The sequence below is a fragment of the Rosa rugosa genome, chromosome 2 (genome assembly GCF_958449725.1).
Source record: "Rosa rugosa chromosome 2, drRosRugo1.1, whole genome shotgun sequence".
Taxonomy (NCBI): Eukaryota; Viridiplantae; Streptophyta; class Magnoliopsida; order Rosales; family Rosaceae; genus Rosa; species Rosa rugosa.
The window spans coordinates 36,778,024-36,797,615 of record NC_084821.1 but is presented as its reverse complement, the minus strand read 5'-3'; the positions used below and the strand labels follow the sequence as shown (position 1 = coordinate 36,797,615).

General features: G+C 38.5%; 2 protein-coding genes, 1 long non-coding RNA gene and 1 pseudogene across 3 annotated transcripts in view; 1 reads left to right on the top strand and 3 right to left on the bottom strand.

Moving 5' to 3' along the window:
- Positions 1–663: 663 nt before the first annotated feature.
- LOC133730699 (mitochondrial fission protein ELM1-like) lies at positions 664–3,599 on the bottom strand. The gene is made up of 4 exons (XM_062158244.1): positions 3,171–3,599; positions 2,896–2,992; positions 983–1,132; positions 664–864 (listed from the first exon to the last, which is right to left on the bottom strand). The coding sequence occupies exons 1-4, from the start codon at positions 3,404–3,406 to the stop codon at positions 664–666; spliced, it is 684 nt and encodes a 227-aa protein (XP_062014228.1). The 5' UTR covers positions 3,407–3,599.
- Positions 3,600–7,465: 3,866 nt separating this feature from the next.
- Positions 7,466–14,570, top strand: LOC133732737 (probable aldo-keto reductase 1; annotated as a pseudogene).
- A 1,994-nt stretch (positions 14,571–16,564) lies between these two features.
- On the bottom strand, positions 16,565–18,156 carry LOC133734557 (uncharacterized). The gene is made up of 2 exons (XR_009858404.1): positions 17,348–18,156; positions 16,565–17,234 (listed from the first exon to the last, which is right to left on the bottom strand). It is a non-coding gene; the product is annotated as an uncharacterized LOC133734557 (long non-coding RNA).
- Positions 18,157–18,751: 595 nt separating this feature from the next.
- Positions 18,752–19,592, bottom strand: part of LOC133730698 (protein ECERIFERUM 26-like) — a 3,247-nt gene continuing 2,406 nt past the window's right edge. The window contains exon 2 of the mRNA XM_062158243.1: positions 18,752–19,586. Within this exon, the coding sequence (XP_062014227.1) occupies positions 18,810–19,586 (777 nt within the window). The 3' untranslated portion in view covers positions 18,752–18,809. The remainder of the gene's footprint in view (positions 19,587–19,592) is intronic.

Here is a 19,592-nt window from a genome sequence, read left to right as displayed (position 1 = left end):
CGAAACTTTGTATGTATATGGCTTATAATCTAATATCTTATCAAATTAGTTGATGAAGGAAACGGCACAGAGATACTTAAAAGTATTCAACAAATAATTCTTATAAATGTACCAAACTTCTGACCAAGACATAAACCACATGATGATCAATTGGTTATTTGGAACTAACCAATAAGTGGAAAACATCTGGAAAACATCACCAAGAAGTGTGGTGGACCAGCCAATTCATTACTGTTTCTAAAACGTGTGGAATCATTCTTATGTTGTTTTTAGAATCTAGTAAATCCAACATGCTTTAGCTGCCCTTACTGAAGGGTGTTAGTAAGTATGTCCTCTAGCAAACTGTAGCATTTAAGCAGTTAACCCCCAAACAATGTTGTAGACGCTTTGGAAGGAGAGGAACATACTTTTTTTAGGTCAGAAAATTGCTGCTCTGCAATCAAAGAAATATGTTTTACTTCTCTCTGACAGGCTAGTGTAGAAATATAATCTTTCAAGAAGCAATGCATGCCTACTTATATGTCATTCAAATTTCCTTGTGGAGTGGCTTCTAAGCTGGTTCTGCCTATTATGTAGCAACTAATTGTCTGCTATCACTCTGCAGAACTTAATTTAACCTAACATTTAATTCAAAAACAGAATAACAGCAACTGGCAAGCATACTCAGTAATCAAATACTTTGATGCCAATCCAATGAGTAACAAGCAACAAAGATTCAGTGTATGACAAAAGATTACTTGTAGGACCACCAATGTTCACCACAAGTAAGGGCTTTGGTAGAGCTGCAAATTCATCACGCCATGCACTGGCAGCATTACGAAGGGCAGTAGCCTCAATTTGATGCAAAGCTCCAATAGTGAGGACCTGAATTCAGAAGTTTTTAGTACGTAATAGCTTACTGGGAGAAATTGATGATAAAATAAGGTTTATATTTCTAAAACAAAGCAAACAAGTGCGTATTATTAGAGGCCATCATACATACCACATGCCTATCAGGAGGTTCACGAGGAGTTATCCACCCACGTAGAAATTGAGGAACCTGCTTCTGTGCTTCAGGAGTCAAAGGATAGTAATCGTGTTTCGGGGTAAAATCCAAGTCAAATCTATTGAGATGCAACCTGGGATGTTGTATCTGCGAAAGAAATAGGAAAATGAGGAATACAACACAGACACACATGTTAAGCCAACAATGATGAACCACAAGACAGGAAAAAACAAATAGATCCACTACTGAAAATTATAAAACTGGGCACAAACTTCAATATCAGAGATGTAAGGAAAAAAAAAAATCAGACACCATTTCAATTTTGTAACTTTACATTGCCCTAATTATTTGTAAACTTGGGATTTTATCCATCATATTGAAAAAGAGTGAAAATCTAACAAAGATTACAATTCTTGCAAAACCTTATAATATTTTCTTTCAAAAGTAAACTACTTAACCACCGCATTACAACAAGCAGCTAACAGGGTATAGGCTGCAAAACAGTCTTCTAGAATTAATGTCTTTTCGCCGCTAACTGTATTAACTATTAAGAGGCTCCAAGTTGAAAGATCTCTCTTGCCTTAGCACTTAATGAACAGAAAATTATGCAGTTAAGAAAAAATTCAAAAATAAAACCACTCTATGTAGGCTGCCCCAACATGAGAGCCTTCCCACAAGTTTTATTAATCACCCTGGATGACAGAGAAAAAAGTGGACAAGAAATTGACAACAAAGACATCAAGAACAAAAATCAGAGAGAACTACACCAAATGCAATCAGTTAGCTGAGACGAACATAGCGAAATCTTAGACTAGAGCTGCTTTATAGTCTAGCAGAATGTAGGAAAGCCAGTATTCTCCGAGTGATTTGACACATAATCATATCTTCTCATCAGTTTGAAAAGTGGAGAAGAAATCTAAAGATCATGTGTCAAACCATTCAGAGAGTACTACATTTTTTATTTTTTTTTGTGAAGTCTAGTCGCTATACCTTGTCTCAGATAACTAATTTCATTTGGTGTATATCTCAAGGCCATGTATCAAAATCACTCGGATACAACTGAGCATTTTCTTTAATGAACTTATAGAACACAAAGTCCATCAATTTAGAGTTCTTTGTACTTAGTTTTTCATGTTTCATTTATGTTTCCTAACATCCTATATGTTGGTGAAAATGGATCTGCTTTATTAAATCATGTGGCCAACAAAGATGACTATTGATTTCAGAAACCAGACATTCAAAATAAAATCCTAACAAAAAAACTTTTAAGCCATTCCAAAGTAACAACACTTTAGAACCAAAACCCCTATAAGGAAATGGTTGCAACAAGTAGCAGGTAGCAGAAGAACAAGAACACAACACAAACAGGAATAATAGTGGTCATCAGATTTGAAGGCATGGTAAAGCCAAGAAACCAACCACTGGAAATTAATGGAGCATATATATCCAACACCTCAGAAAGTTCAACCAATCCATTACATCCCAGAGAAAATAAGTAAACTAAATACACATGCCAGCACTTGGAAATACATTGTTTGGAGAATGATTTTGGCACTCTGCCTTCAAACTTGCAGTCCACTTTGACAACTTAAAATTAGAGTGCAAGTGTTAAATTGTGTTGAAATTGGAGTGCTAAAATCAATGCACAATTTAAAAATCATAAGTTGATCAAAACTCCAGTCAAGCATATAGTGATTATCATGTACATACAGCATCAGAATAAGTCTAAACTTTTTGACATATTCCATTTCTTGCTAGCTAAAGATAATCAAGTTATATGATATAAATTGTTACTCTTAATATCATTTCAGAGCAGATTATATAGTATAACAGCATACAGATGGTAAAAAATTAAAAAAAAAAATTTAAAAAAGTTGAACTTGAAATAGATTAAGGTTGCAATGTTGTACCTGAACAACAAAGATGTTTTCAGATGCTAGTCGTCTAATAGAACTTACAATGGAAATAGTATCCCTGCCACAAGCTACCACCAGTATGGGTCCATCCCTGATAAAGAAAGAGAACAAGTACCGAACATCTATCAAGTTAAAAACCATATTCTTACTATTGAGAAAAAAATTTATTCTGGACAGTGGCCATGATTGATTCCTAACAATTGGCACCCTATTAAAGAGTGTACTTGTGATAACTAAATCTATAAACAAAATGAAAAAAAAAAAAATACTTTTCATAAGTCCGACGAGCCATGGTTACAATCTCCTGGACATCAGCTTCTAAGACACATTTCAACCCAGCAGCACTGCCACCATTTTCTGTTGGTAGAGACCCAACTTTCTGCCCCCGATATATTAAGAAAATACACATCTTCCTTACGACGCAATCCAACTTCTTGTGAACAGAAACCGGGAGCCAGTGAAGCCACTCATTTAGGCCTCCTCTTGGCCTTGTAACTCGCTGCATGGCATTGACAAGTTAGACAACAAAATGGAACTATGTATATAAGTGAAACTGCAGTTGTTACAAAAATAGATGGGAAAATAATTCTTAGAGAGAAAAAGTTGTTGCTAAGCCGAGGACCAGAAAAGAATGGATTTCCATAGCTTATACGTTTTGCATCAGGAGATGAAAGTTATACGTTTTGCATCAGGAGATGAAAGTTGTACATTGGAAGAAAACACAAATGAATGTTGATAACTTATACGTTTTGCATCAGGAGATGAAAGTTAACATGACCGGAAAGTTTAAAAGAGTAAATGTAATACCCCGAAAAATCCAAATTAAATTCCGTGGATTTTTTAGAAATGATTTCACGATAGTGGGAGCGAGTACGAGTCTCGGAGAAGTTGTGGAATTAGTTTGAACGATTAATTTTCGAAATCGAACGTTATTTAGGGGCTCGTGGAAATTGACTTTTTATACATACGGAATTTGGGAAAACTTCCTGCATGAAAGTTGTAGGGCTCGTCGATACGATCTCGTGCATATGTGGAACACAATATTCGGAGTTCGTATGAATAAGTTATGAATATTTGAAATTTGGGAATTTTCTATAAATAGGAAAAATTTCTGATTTTTTCATTAAGGACGAAAAAATCTAATTTTTGCTAAACAGTCCCCGAAACCCTCCGTTCTCTCTCCTCTCCCACGCGGCCGAACCGCTCGACCCGACCCGGCCGAACGGCCCTCCTCCGGCGTCCTCCAGCCCCGGACCCGGACACCACCGTGATCGCCGCTCCACGCCCAGACGCCCTCCGGTGTGGTCTTGGCCCGCCGCTTCCCCGAAAGCTGGATCAAAGACACCCAGACGAGCGAAACCGACCCGGCCGGAAAACGTCGACGCCGGCGTTGCACGGGCCGATCCTTCCCATTTTCGTGATCTCCTCTTCCCCCTGATCATCCCCATGTAAGTCTTTCATCACGATTTTGAGTGTAGACCGCTAGATCAAGGTTTGACTTTTTGAACGCCTCTGATTCAATCTAGGATCCGATCGTGCGGCCGAGATTAATCCAACTTCAACGCTTGATCTAGGACGATCTAGGCCGAACCAGGCTTAGCTCCAGGTATGAAAGTTGATCACCCTTTCATTTTGAAGAAGTTTGTAGTTGACGACTTTTGCATCAGAGGTGGTTGACCTTCGTTGACCGCCGCGTTGACCACCGTCTGACCTCCGCTTGTGGCGGCGGGTCGGACCTTATTTTGAGTTTATATTATCTGGACGATGATCTACGCATCCATACGAGCGTTTTGATATATTACAAGGTTATTTTAGAAAATGTGGATAAATAATGGATTTACGTTTTGACGTTACTATTTAACGTTTTTACGGTTTATCTTCGGTTTACGATCTGCGAAGATCTGACCATCGGTTTTACTTCAAATTATAACATGTTGATCGTATGACTGTCCCGATGACTTTGTGTGGTCATGGGCGAAGATCCGACCGTTGGATCTTCGTATAAATGCAAAACAGTGATTAGGGAGGCGATTCGTGAGAATCCGTCCGTCGGATTTTCGTATAAATTTGTGAAGATGTTAGTAAGGACGATTCAGGAAGATCCGACCGTTGGATCTTCGTGATGATTTTTGGAGGGTGATCCTAAAGGCGATCCGTGAGGATCCGACCGTTGGATCATCATTTAATTTCGATCCGACCGTTGGATTGTCGTTTAAGTATGTTTTTGAGTTATTGGCTAAAATAAGGTCATGTGTGATTAGGTGATTGACGGTCTCCCTTGGGTGAACGATTTCGGTGTGTATTGTGTTAAATTGAAGACGCAGCGGGAATATCGAGGTGAGTAAATCGCACATGGTTCATTCACGAACCGAAATTCGGTGATTTTATTTAATTGAGAAATTGTGGAAATTGTTTTATGAAAATAAATATTTGTTTTAAATTATATGGACTTGATCGACTACGGTCCATAGGTAAGTAAAATGTATTTAAACTATAAAAAAATGAATTTCTAGATTTTATTGCATGTGAACTATAGTTGGTATTAGTGGTCACTCTTGTGTGGGTGACTACATATATATATATTTACGTGGAATATATATTGGATGGTGTGATTTACTGAGTTATATTTTGAGCATTACCCTTTGGAATATGTGATTTATCTTAGATGTTGTGTTGTCTATGATAATGGGTAATTGAGTAAAGTGTGATAGTTGAGTCGTTGAGATGAATTAAATGAGGAGTCGAGTGAATTGAGGAAAGCAGTCATTCGTAAGGTGAACCTTGGCCCAGGTGACACTTTACGATACAGTTAGAGCTCTAGTCTGTCTGCTGTCATACTGCTTGGGGGATAAACGAGTTATCATATGCCCTTGGGTATGACATGACATACTGAATGGGGTGATTAATATAATTAATCATAAGCCTGTAAGTATGATATACTGAATGGGGTGATTAATCTAATTAATCATAAGCCTGTAAGTATAATATACTGCATGGGATGATTTATATAAATAAATCATAAGCCTGTGAGTATATATTGAGTAAACAGTTGTTTGTTTTTGAGTAGTCATGTTGAGATGTGAGTTGATTGATGCTTGAAGTGACGTTGTACACTTCAATTATTATGCAAAGAAAATACTTGAGTTGAATTTATGCTTGAGTTGATTTGGTTACTTTAAATCGTGCAATCCTTTCATTTACTCATACGAGCTGTCAAAAGCTTACCGGGTTTGTGTTGTTGCAATCCCGGTACACTATTCAAATTGTGTAGCGGGTAATCCTACAGGTCAGGAAAATCAGGACGGTGATCGTGCGGGTTAGAGAATTTGTTTTAGTTTTACAGCAATTGTAATTGTGAGGTGAGTTATGCTCATTTGAGCCTTACAATATAATTTGGTGAGAGTGTGCTGTAATAAACAAATTTGAGATTTGGTTTATGTAATATCGAGCGATGTGAGGTGTGGTTGTTTTGAGAAAAAAATTCAGGTTGTATTTATGTGAGTTGTATTAATTCATGTTTCGGATTTGGATTTGTTATTCAAAATCCGGGGCGTGACAGTAAATTTGAAAACTTATAGGGATATGAACACCTGAAAGAATGCTGATACATAATAGTACAAGCAATTAATTTTAAATGCAACTAAGGGACTGTAACAAGTAATCATGATGAGCTACATCTTGATTTACAATTCAGAATTTGGAAAGCTGTACACTGGCTAGAGTGAGCTAGACTAGTTCTAGTTAAATCTAATTCAACATTAAACATACTTTTCATAGGAGTTCATACGCCGTATACGCCGCCTTCGAAGATTTCCGGCGCCCCCATTTTGGGGCTGGGCGGCTCTGGAAGACGTATCGGCCTCATAAAAATTGAGACGTTGGATCTTCAGAGAGAGCTTGAGACGGAGAAATGAGCAGACTGTGGAGATGATTTGGTGCCAAGGAGGACGGTGGAATATAATTAATATCAGTGGCCCTCTTTTGTTGTAAAATTGAAAATTCAGTCCCTAAACAATACTATTTTACCCCTTTATTTTTTTTTAAAATAGGCTAATGTGGTCTCAAAATCTCGATTCATAAAAATTCCTTAACTTGATAAATTATCGGTATTAATTAAGCAAACAAGCATGAAAAGTTTAGTGCATTTTGATCCCAAATAATTTCTGGATTTTTATCTTCTTAACCTCATATCGTAAATTTATTACTCGATTTTTACCTGCGCAATATCAAGTGGCGGTGATTAGTGGTTTGAAAGCGCGCGGTATGAGGAGCTATGGATGATAATGAAATTGAAGTTGTGCTGGTCACTAACTATTTGTATTCCTTCGTGGTTAGATCTGAAGCGACGGTAAGCATATCCTAAATTATGGTCCATGGAATATTGATAACTGTTTACTTAATACTGTTTCTTGGCCCAGAGATCTAGCTATCGTAGTGACATAGTGTTCCAAATAGAACTGGATACTATGACATAGTCAGTGATGTCACTTGTCAGGGTTTGAGTACATTTATAACCACAAATACATATGGCCAACTTTAATCCTAAACACAGCAAATTAAAGAGTTTTGTGAATCTTGAGCTTTACTCTTCACAGTTTGAGTCTAAATCCCATTCCCAGTTTTGCAAATCAATAGTATACTTGCAGGAAGAGAACAAATGGCTGAACAGAAGGAAATACAGATCCCAAAGGTTAAACTTGGAACTCAAGGATTTGAGGTAAGATATAATAATCCTTCTGCATTTTCCTTAATTCCTGCTAAACTTTCTTCATTTTTGTTTGCTTTAGTTCTAATTTCCAATTGCATTAACTTCAGGTTTCAAAATTGGGGTTTGGATGCATGGGTTTGACTTTTGTCAAGTATCCTGCAGGTGCTGAAGAGATGGAATCTCCATTATAAAGCATGCCTTCAGTAAAGGAATCACGTTCTTTGACACATCTGATATATATGGAACTGATCATGCCAATGAAATTCTTGTTGGCAAGGTATGAAAGATATTTATATATATTTCATCACACCTTTACTGGTGAACTTTTCTTAAAGCATCTGTCCAAATGTTTTCGAGAGATGATCAGATGCAATGTGAACTTTTGTTGCTAAACTATGTTATTATCAAAGTCATTTTCTGTCTCTTGTTTTAGGCCTTGAAGCAGTTGCCAAGAGAAAAGGTTCAATTAGCCTCGAAGTTTGGTATTGTAAGCTTAGGACCTCCTCGTGTGGTGGTAAAGGGAACTCCGGAGTATGTCCGGTCATGCTGCGAGGCTAGCTTGAAGTGTCTTGGTGTCGGTGTCGACTACATTGATCTCTACTATTATCACCGCATTGACCAAACGGTGCCAATAGAGGAAACTGTAAGTTTGAAATCATGCATAATACTAATATTTTTTTTTTTTTCTTTTTGGTCAATAATTGTATTAGAAGATCCAAAGGATCAAGCAAAATACAAGAGGTACAGAGGCACATAGGCCCAGATAAAGAGGCACATAGGCCCAGCAAATGAGGCACATAGGGCCAGCAAACATAAAATAAAATCCACAATGGGTCAAACCCAGCTACCAGCCAAAAGGCCAAAGAAAAATTACAAACCCTAATCCTATCAAACAGCCACCGAATCTGCTGCCGCAAAGAAATACCATCGCCGCATTCATGCCGCTCCATGAACAGAAGCCACCACCGTAGAACCAAATCATGCCACCTCCTCCACCTGTTGGAACACACACAGGGCTCAAGAACGCCCAAGAGAAACAAAGTAACCGTAGAGGGCGTGATTGTCGAAGCAATCTGGACAACCTCTTTAAAGTGGAGAAAAATCCGCCAACGGGCGAAAGCTTGCCTAGATGTGGTGGAGAAGTAAGCAGATCTGGAAGCAACCATAGTCAATCCCGTCCAGAGAAAGCATGAATAGATTTGGGGGTAGAACTCAGAGAGAAATTTGGTGACTCGAGAGGAGATTTGGTCTGAGGAGAAGGAGAAAACGTGGGATGGAGAAGAGGTGAACATGGTGGTGAACATGGAGTTTTCCATCACTGGAAATCTCAGGTGAGGAAAGAGAGGAAGGTGGTAAATGATGAAGTGAGCAGATCTGGTCGAGAAAAGAGATTGGGTGAAGGTGGATGTGAAGGTGATGGGGGCAGTGGTGGAGGTGGTGGCGGGTGGGGTGGGAGTGGTGGTGGACTCTCAAAATAATGGCAGATCTAGAGAAGATTAGAAATCTTGAAGGAGGACCGGCCCTCTCTCTCTAGAAATTTTCTCTCACGGGTGGCATCAGTTCCCTATGAATTTCTGGGAGTTCAACCTCAGGTTGATATATAGAAAACAATTAAGAGGATCCAAAACAACCCCAGGTGGATATATGATACTTCCTCTTTTTTCTTGGATTTAAGATGATTGAGCTGAAGGAACTTGTGGAAGAAGGAAAGATCAAGTACATTGGGTTATCCGAAGCCAGTCCAGACACAATAAGGAGAGCACATGCAGTTCATCCCATGATTCCCATCACAGCTATACAAATGGCATGGAGTGGTCACTTTGGACTCGTGATATTGAAGAAGAGATTATTCCACTTTGCAGGTATATAATTAATTGGGGAAATTACTGGTCACTCCCTCAACTTTTGAGGCGTCGACAGTCCAGTCCCTCGTATCATAATTTTAACAAGTAGCTCCTTAGACATTCAAATCTTGCACAATTTGGTCCAAAATAACTATTTTACCCCTCATTTCCTTTTTTTTTTGTCTCTCCCCCCCCCCCTTTCTCTCCTCGATCTGTTCTTCATCGTAACCATTTTACCCAGGGTGCACACGATCTTCGTCTTCGGCTTCTGATCCATCGATCACCTCTCTCTCACGATTTTTTTATGTCTGGGTAAATGGTTAAGATGAAGAACAGATCGAGGAGAGAAGGGGGGGGGGGGGGAGAGAGAGAGAGAGAGAGAGAGAAAAACAAAAAAAAAAAGTGAGGGATAAAATAGTCATTTTGGACCAAATTGAGCAAGATTTGAATGTTTGAGGAGCTACTTGTTAAAATTATGATACGAGGGACTGAACTGTTGACGCCCCAAAAGTTGAGGGAGTGACCAGTAATTTCCCCTAATTAATTTATTTCAAGATTAATTCTATATGAATATTTAAAAAAGGTTAAAATTGCTGAAAAAAATTAAAATAAAAAATATACTATTCTTTTTTATTGATGCTAAAAACATAAAATATAGGGTTAATTACACATAAGTGCATATTTGAATGTTTTTTTAGCCATAAGGCCACCAACTAGTTTTTTTTCCCTCATAAGGCCACTAAATTAAAAATGGTGTTATATTTTGGATATAAAAACTAATATATTTACATAAATGCCACTAGAGTAAAAAGTCAACAACCATTCTCTCTCTCCTCTCCGGCGAGGTCTCTGGTCAACTCCGGCTGACCTCCGGCGGGTCTCCGGTCGACCTCCGGCCAACTTCCGGCTTACCTCCGGCGACCACAAAAGCTACTGTCACTAACACCAAAAGTTACTGTGGCTAGCAACAAAAGCTACTATGATGAAATTTCCGGTGAGGTCACAAAAGCTATTATCACTAGCAATAAAAGCTACTGTCACTAGCAACAAAAGCTACGCTGGTGAGATTTTCGGCAGTCACAAAAGCTACTATTACCATTAACAAAAACTACTGTCACCAATAAAAGATACGCTCCCAAAAATCAAAAGCTATTAACACCATTAACAAAAGCTACTGTCACAAACACAAAAAGATACTCTCACCAGCAACAAATGGCTACTGTCACCATCACCAGTAACAAAAGCTACTCTCACCATCATCAAAAGCTACTATCAAGCAAAACAAAAACTACACTAACCAACACCAAGACCTACTCTCACAAAATCCAAAAGCTACTATCAAGTAGAAAAAAAGCTACTCTCATAGACTGAGAAAGCTATTCTCAAAGTCTAACGAAACTATGAAAATAAAAGCTAATTCCATAGTTTTAAAAATCTACTACCATAGTTGTGAAAATCTATTACAATAAATGTCGAAAGCTACTGTCAATGTGCTAAAAAGCCATTATAACAAAAGCTACTAACATCAGCTTGAAAATATACTAACAGAGACATAGAAAGCTACTATCACCTTGTTGACAAACCACTGTAACAGTTATAAAGAGCTACTAACGTGAAATCTATCAAAATGAAACGGACTTGATAAAAACACTCCAAACACTCCAATCAAAACATCAAAACATCAAAACAACTATAAATTTACAATATCAAATACTCCAATCAAAACACTCCGATTTCAACCAAACACAACAAGGACTTGATAAAGTAATCCTTCTTAACAGAAAGTTCAGCAATTGGATTCAAATTACATAAACCATGCATTGCAAATATAAACAAAATCCGACAATTGAAAACTATTTTCAATCTATCACCAATAGTAAAAGCTACTATCACTAACATTAAATGTTATTCTCACCGACACTAAAAGCTACTTAATACTGCATTCCTTATCTAGCATTTTCTTTTGTCTCAATTTGCTCTCTTCTTCTCACTTTTACTTTCCGCATCACATATGAGACTTTGGAGTATTTCAAAACTGCAAGAAAGAACAATGAGAGAAGCTTTAGACAATAAAAAAGAATTGCCAAGATCTCAAAAGCTAATGGGTTGATTATCACCTCAGTTTCATCATCCAAAATAAGATCAAAAGCATCAGAAGCTCAAACTAGTCCACTCAATCCCCCTGGAAGACTAATTACAAGGCCCTTTTCATTGACTTCAGCAAAAACTCCCCAAACCTTCATCCCAGGAGATATATTCTGACCATAGGAAAAGCAATTATATGTACATCGACATCAAAACGCTTTTCAGCCAAACACAACTCCAATTAGTCCTAAATGAATAAACAAAATAAAATGCCAATCATCCAAACACATCATTCCCAAATCTCTGCGGCATTATTCCTAAATGAATGAGACCAATTTACTTGCTCAAGCAAAGTAGCTGCATCTACCAAATCTCTACCTGGGATTTCCCTTCTAGAATTTCAGTTTGAAAAAATAACAAAATGGAAACATCAGAAACAATGATTATCAACTTGCAATGCAATTATACGAAACCTTAACCTGCAATCATCAATCACAATTGAATTAAACACTAAACAATTCCTAAAAACTAACGCAAAATCAGAACCCAAAGCCAAAGAGAGAAGTTTACCACATCATTCATGCTCCTCAGCTATGAGCTCCCAATCGGCATCACTCATATCGTCCGACCTGTAGGCCATGACGAAGAGCCAGAGACACTTTCCGGTTGGGGATTTTCGATTGGAGATGAAGAGGCCGCGGGCCTTGTCGTCGTCGCCGGAGAATCAGTGTTCGTTTAGGGTTCTGATGCAGGTGAGGTGGAGGAAGAGGCGATGGTGGCGGTAGAGGGCCTCGTCGAAGAGCCGGAGACCATGACGACTTTGTTTTGTAGATCGCGCCATGTCTCCAAGTCGTCACTGGCGATTGTGAGGTATGCAACGACATCGGTTTGTCAGTCGCGCCTTGCCTCTAGGTCGTCGCCGGCGAGCAACGGCATCGATTTGGTTTGCTAGGGAGAGTCACGCCATGCCTCCAGGTCGTCGCCGGTAAGCTCGTGAGGTCTGCAACGGCATCTCAGTTTGAGTGAGAGAGAGAGAGAGAGAGAAAAGCTTTTTTTTTTTTTTTTTGAAACTAGAGAGAGATATTAAAAATTGAGAGGTCAGAAATTGTGAAAGGGTACGATTGTCATAGAGTTAAAAGTTTGAATATAGAAGTGGCCTTATGTGTATAAGAAAATTTAGATGGCCTTATGGCTAATTAACGTTTTAAAATGACACTTACATGTAATTTTCTATAAAATATATGACATGCTTGTTGCTGGTACCATTTACTTGTAAGCTATATATTTAAATTAGGAGTAGAAGTCATAAAGATTAATACAAACAACATCATGCACATTGACTCTGATCACTGGGATTGAGATACCTTCATCAGTAATTAAAGAAGTTGATGACACTTCATCTTAAAAGCATATTTACAATATTCATATTCTAAGTTGAATTTCTTTAATTTCTCCCAATATCTCATATACATGATTAAATTAGTATTGTAAACGAGATACATAAACTAATAAAAATGAAAAATAGAGACTGAGGGCTGGTATGAGATTTTTTTTTTGAGTGGAAGACGTCAATAGAACCAACACACACACCCATGCAGTGTATCCCAGCATAGCCAGACTAATCACTGCACCGCAGACGCACGAACCATTGGGTGTTTTAACTAACCCAGGTCCCTCAAATCTGCTGGTATGAGATGAAAATGATGGATATAAACACCATACGTACATATTGTATGGGTTTAGGCTTGCAATATGAATGTGATATAGATTTCATGCAAGATGTTGGCGTTTTTCTATTCCATCGTATCATACTATTATACCCACCTCTAAAAGGCACATGTACATCAATCTAAAATTCTCATCACATGGTGCAGGGAGCGTGGCATTGGAATAGTTCCATATAGTCCTCTGGGTCGTGGTTTTTTCGCAGGTAAAGCAGTTGTCGAAAGTTTGGATCCAAATGTTCTTGCGGTACATATCGTCTTCTCCCTCACATTGATCTCTGCTGAAATTCTATGACAAACTTAGAACAGATGTATAAAGCAGCATGAAAAGCATACGTCAAAATAGAGAGCTCTGTAATTCAGAAACAGAGCATTTCATTGTAGCATTAATTTGAATACTTGTAGGCTTGTAATAATCTTGGATTTTGTAATACCAGGCCGCACATCCTCGGCTCACTGGAGAGAACTTGGAGAAGAACATAAACATATACCATGCAATAGAACGCCTTGCTACAAAGCACCATTACTCTCCTGCTCAACTAGCACTGTCGTGGGTTCTCCACCAAGGCGATGACGTTGTACCAATCCCCGGTGAGCCTGAGAACCACTTCGTCGTTACCTACTTACATTTACTTTTCCTTGTCTTCGAGTTAAATGAGGCAGACAACAAAGATTATAAGTTAATTGATCTTGTTAGTTCATTAGTACTTTGAACTAATTTCCACATACATATACATGCAGGGACAACAAAGATTAAGAACTTGGATACCAACATTGGCTCCTTAAGTCTGAATCTCAAGGAAGACGACCTCAAAGAAATCTCTGATGCTGTTCCACTCGACCAAGTAGCCGGTGATAAGAGTTTTGAAAGCACGAGTCATGTGCAATGGAAATTCGCCAACACTCCTCAAAAGACTCTGAATTAGTTCATCTCAAGCTTAAGTTATATATTAGTAGCATGTTTGTAATTGAGGCAAAGATAAGTTAAGTATGGGATATTCCATATGAGGTATCCTTGTACTTCTTCGAATATCCATTTTTCATTGTAAGTGTAGTATTATGTGTGAAACTTATTTTCTTTCTGCCACTCCGTGACAGATTCATTTGTAATACTACAAGTTTATTACGAATAAAGTGTTCTCGTTTCTCCTTATTAAATAAATCTCAAAATCTTAATAGTGATATTTGAACTGCATTAGACTGGACTTAAAACTAAGTATTCGGATTCTCAACTTATCTTAATGTTGATTTTGTGTCTATATCATATATCACATCATCTTAGGATACGTATTCGTATTGTATACCAAATATAACTATTATAATACACACACACACACACACTTATATAGGGAAAAAATCACGAACAGTGTATAAACTTTGAATGATTCTACACTTTGGTGTATCAACTTTCAAAACTACCAGATTGATGTATCAACTTTGCATTCCGTCTATCACGTTGGTAGATGTCGTTAATTCCTTCGTTAAGTATGATCATGTGGTCTGTCATGTGCCATTTTTAGGGTTATTTTCGTCTTATTATTTCAAAACTCAAAACCCTTTCAATAGAAGAGGGAAAATTGCTTTTCACTTCTCAAACCGTACTCCAAACAGGGAAACGAACCGATCATGTCAAAACCCAGCTCTCTCTTGCAATTTGTTCTATGAGACTAGGGTTTACCGCATTGAGATTCGATTCACGAATCTTATAGATAGGTGAAGTGATGATGGAAAATTATTATAAGTATTTCAGGCTTGATGGAGAGCAACCGTGTACTGATGGTAAGTGATTTTGCATCTCTCATTTTTAAGGAGTAATTAAGCTTACAAATATTTTTTCTTTGGAAAGTGACAGCAACTTCTCTCTATCTATGATTATTATGATTAGGGTTTACTTAATCTCTTGTTCTGGGTTGCTTCACACACCGGCTCTCTCGGTCTAGAGATAGCCTCTCTTGATTTTTTGCTTTGGTGTTTATGTTTTTCTTTGGTCTTTTGAGGTGTTTGTATCGATGTGTTGTGGTTTTAGCTAGCTATTCAATTTTGTGATTGCATTCAAGGCTTTGTTCAGTAACAGAAATCAACGAGGTTTAAGAAGAAAAAAAAAACAGTCTTTGTGTCTGCATTATAGCCAAAAACCCCATTATAACAAAGATACCCCTGGAAAATGGCACATGACAGATCACAGGAGCATACTTAACGGAGGAATTAACAACATACACCAAAGTGATAGACGGAATGCAAAGTTGATACACCAATCTGATAGTCTTAAAAATTGATACACCAAAGTGTAGAATTATTCAAAGTTCGTACACTATTTGTGATTTTTTCCCCACTTATATATTAAACCCTAAATCACAGTTCTTTTGTCATAAGTCCTAAGAAGACTCGAAGATTTCATTATATGAGATGAAGAATTACAGTAGAACCAAATAATAAGTTAAGAAACCCTAATCTCGTAGATCTCATAGAGATGAAGAGAGAGAGGGTAGTTACAGACTTCAAGTAAAACTAAATGAAATCAAGCTTAATTAAGATGTGTGACTAGCAAGTTGCTATTAATACAATCTTGGGGAGTGCTAAGCTCACACTCAAGTGAGTGTGTGTGAGCCACACTCAGACATATGTCAAGTTCTCATCGTGTTTTAATATTAAATTAGACAATAACTATATATGATGTTTTGGATTCATTTTCTTCTATATATGCCCTTTATTGTATTCACTTCTCCCATTTGTGACCAATTAAATTAATCCCCAACCCACGACATCTTCAAACTCAGTTCTCCTCCCTCTCTTTGCATTTTACCCACCTCTCTCTCTCTCCTTCTATCTCTGATCAAATCCCCCAAATCAATTTATTGCTCAGAGCCCATAACGTGATCTGATTTAGAAAACCCCAACACAAAAGATCAATTTTTTATTTTGGGTTTTTCACTTTTTCTATTTGACTCAGATCACAATCCGGGGGTTTAGAGAGTGAAAGAGAGTCGGGATAGGAGAGGACCCTTCATCGTCCCAAATGTCCGAGGACGAAGACCGATCTGCACCGTCATGATGTTGTCATCGTCCCAACCCCAGAAAAGCTTGAGATTTTTTCAGCGAAACAGTAATTGGGAGAACTAGAGAAGAACCATAGATTGAGAGAGGAACCGAAATAGGCCAATTATATAGGTTTTGGGAGAATGACATTTTTGTTTGTTCTGTTTTGGTGCAAAGAAATATACTATTATTTCCATCCCTGTTCAATTTGAAACCCATGAACCCCATTACCAATAGGGAAAATTTTAAAAACAGTACACGACATATAGGTGACTCCGAACTTCAGTACATTAAGTTTCAAAACAATCATTTCGGTACATGAACTTGAAATCTCGACCCAAAATGTATACATGCCGTTAAATTCTCCGTTAGTCAATGAGACTTTTGTCAAAATTATAAGGGCAAATACGTCTTTTCAAGGATTGATAAAGAAGACTAAAAAAGAAAAAAACAAAAAAAGGGATCTGATCTCTCTCATTCTCTCTCTCTCCCTCTCTCTCTGTTTGTCACATATTTTGATGATGCTCGGAGCTGCTCAATTCTCCTAAAGCCCAGATCTATTAGGATGGCTCTCTGCCTTTCTCCCTCAATCTCTCTTGAATCCAAAACCCATCCTTTCTCACAGTGACCACAGTCAACCAACACACTTCGACCAAATCTCATACCCAACCAAATCCACACAAACGCATCAAAATCGGTCCTCAAATCCCAAAGTCTCTAATCGATCCTTTGCCTTCTGTTGTCTCCTTCAATCAACTCTTAGGCCAACTTGCTAGATTAAAACACTATTATGTAGTTATCTCTTTGAATACACAAATGGGTCTGATCACAATAGCTTCTGATGTTTATACTCCAACCATTATCATCAACTATTATTGCCATTTGAACTAAATGGGGTTCGCTTGAATTAGCTGCAGCCCAGAACAAAAACCCTAACTAATTCAAGACGCATCAAGAAATTCAAAGCAGAGAAGCCAATTAGACTAGAGATGAGTCCGAGTTCGACTTTAAGTCCAAAACCCTAAAGAAAAATTGAAAGAACTACATACCTGATGATAAATCGGTGAGAGATTTTTTGCATCATTTGTGTCTTCTGTTCTCGGTGGTGGTGGTCGGAGAGGTAGAGATAGGGGTGGTGATAGGGAGCTGTATCCAGCGAAGCGGAGCAGGAGAGTTAGCTGCTCCGACGAGTTTGGTGAGTCGAGAACTCGGGGAGGGTTTCGGTCTCCGAGTCGCTCTTTTCTGGGATGCAATCGTGGGAGTTCGAGCTCCAATGACTGGTTTGGTGAGTCGAATCGGAGACGATTTCCGAGCTCGAATCTGTCTGCATTTACTAGAAATCCAAGGATAGATAGAAGATTTGATAACAAATTTGGGGATAATGTTGTGAAGGAAGAATGGAAGATGATTTTTCGGGGAGGAGAGGTCCGAATTTCAGAGGGAATTTGAATGTGAGTTCGAGTTCTTTTTGTAAGAGAGGAGGGAGAGAGGTGGATTCAGGTTTCAGGGGAGGCGGCGAGGGGTTGAGGAAAGGTGGGAGAGATTCGAGAAAATGACCATCATTCAACCCACTTAACAAGCTTCAGAATCATATCTCCTAGTTCAAATGCTCTTACAGCACCGGCATGAGAGTGGAGACGAGGAAGAGGAAGAGGAAGAGGAAGAAGGAGAACAGAAGATACACGTGTTGGACCAAGAGTGAGACACGCAACTCTTGCTATGGGCAGCTAGCTAGTTTGTTTCAGCGAGAGAGAGAGAGAGAGAGGGCAAATACAGAATTACCCTTTGAAAAATGAATAATTACATAAGACTAACGAAGAATGTAACGGCATGTATATATTTTGGGTCGAGATTTCAAGTTCATGTACCGAAATGATTGTTTTGAAACTTAATGTACTGAAGTTCAGAGTCACGTATATGTCGTGTACTGTTCTTAAAATTTTCCCTTACCAATAAGCTCTGAGCTATGGTATTGGTTCCTCTCCCAATGTCTTTTTCAGCAAGTGCTTTCTAATCAATATTTGGCTTATGCGACAACAAGCTTGAGATTTTCTGGCCAATCCAAGTTTGAGAATTTCTTTGGTTCATTGATGTTGTGTAAAGGCCGAGTCGAGTTGCCGAGTTATGTTGATGACTTGGTTGTTTGGAGGATAAGAAAACTCAGGGGTATACATGGAAGAAAATGAATCCAAAACTGCATTTATAGTTATTGTCTAATTTAATATCAAAACACCATGAGAACTTGACACATGTCCGAATGTGGCTCACACACACTCACTTGAGTGTGAGCACTCCCCATACAATCTTAGAGTTGTAATAATCTCTAACTGAAATCTTAATAAAACCACTAGGAATAGGACACACGTCTAGTCCAGAGGAGAGTTGACTTGATTGTGTCGCAACTATTCACTTCGTTGACTAGTTACCTTGGGCATGAAAACATCACTGGTATCTTTTTTTTTTTTTGAGAATAGGATCTTTTATTCCCTTAAGATAGATATAATAGAAAATTTATGCTCGTCTCGTCCCACTTATGACCATTATTGGGTTTAAGCTCGAAATAGCTTCATCCTGACATAGCTGCTCCAGTTCCTCCTTCGGCAATGTCACCGTAACCATCCTTGCCAGCCCTCCTTCCGGAGATGGCATCACCATTATCAACCCTTCCCCTTCCACATTTCCAACATGATATGACACGTGTACGGGCCTGTTCTCCTTATCAAACACAGCTGTATACATCAAAGGCTTATTCCCAGTAATCCCAGGAAAGTCAACCATGTGCTCCATGCTCATACATGTCAACTCGGGGCCATACATCCTAAAAGATGCCCCAAACTGACCTCCCTCTTCCTTTCGTGATTCAAACCAGTCTAAAGCAAACCAAAACTCCCCCTCCCCCTGACTTGACACATGGCGGTGCACGGCTCTGGCCACATCTCCGAAGTCATCCTTTTCTTCCATATCAGGTAATGAAATCAACGAAAAATGCAAGGCATTGCCGTAGTGCCCATAAGAGAGCGGGAGCTTCTTCCTGAAGTCGACACAAATGGAAAGGGAGTGCTTGCTTTCGCTTTTCAGGTGCTTCAAGCGAGCAATGCGTGCCCAAAAGAGTGCAGCCAGCAAATCAAACGGGGTTGCAACAGGGCATGTTTGGTGAATTTCTAAGAGGCTTTGCTTGATCACTTCATTGGAAAATTTGAAAGTGGCTGTGCCCATTTTCTTTAGTACTAATGGGGTCTGTGCTGCCATGGACTTGGCTTCGTAATAAGCGCGTAATGACTTTGTGTTTGTGTT

Coding starts and splice junctions, on each gene's coding strand:
- LOC133730699 (XM_062158244.1), bottom strand. CDS start 3,406: ATGCAGCGAGTTACAAGGCCAAGAGGAGGCCTAAATGAGTGGCTTCAC. Junction 1,133..2,895: donor AAAACATCTTTGTTGTTCAG/GTACAACATTGC, acceptor TTTCTTTCGCAG/ATACAACATCCCAGGTTGCA. Junction 865..982: donor AACCTCCTGATAGGCATGTG/GTATGTATGATG, acceptor TTCTGAATTCAG/GTCCTCACTATTGGAGCTTT.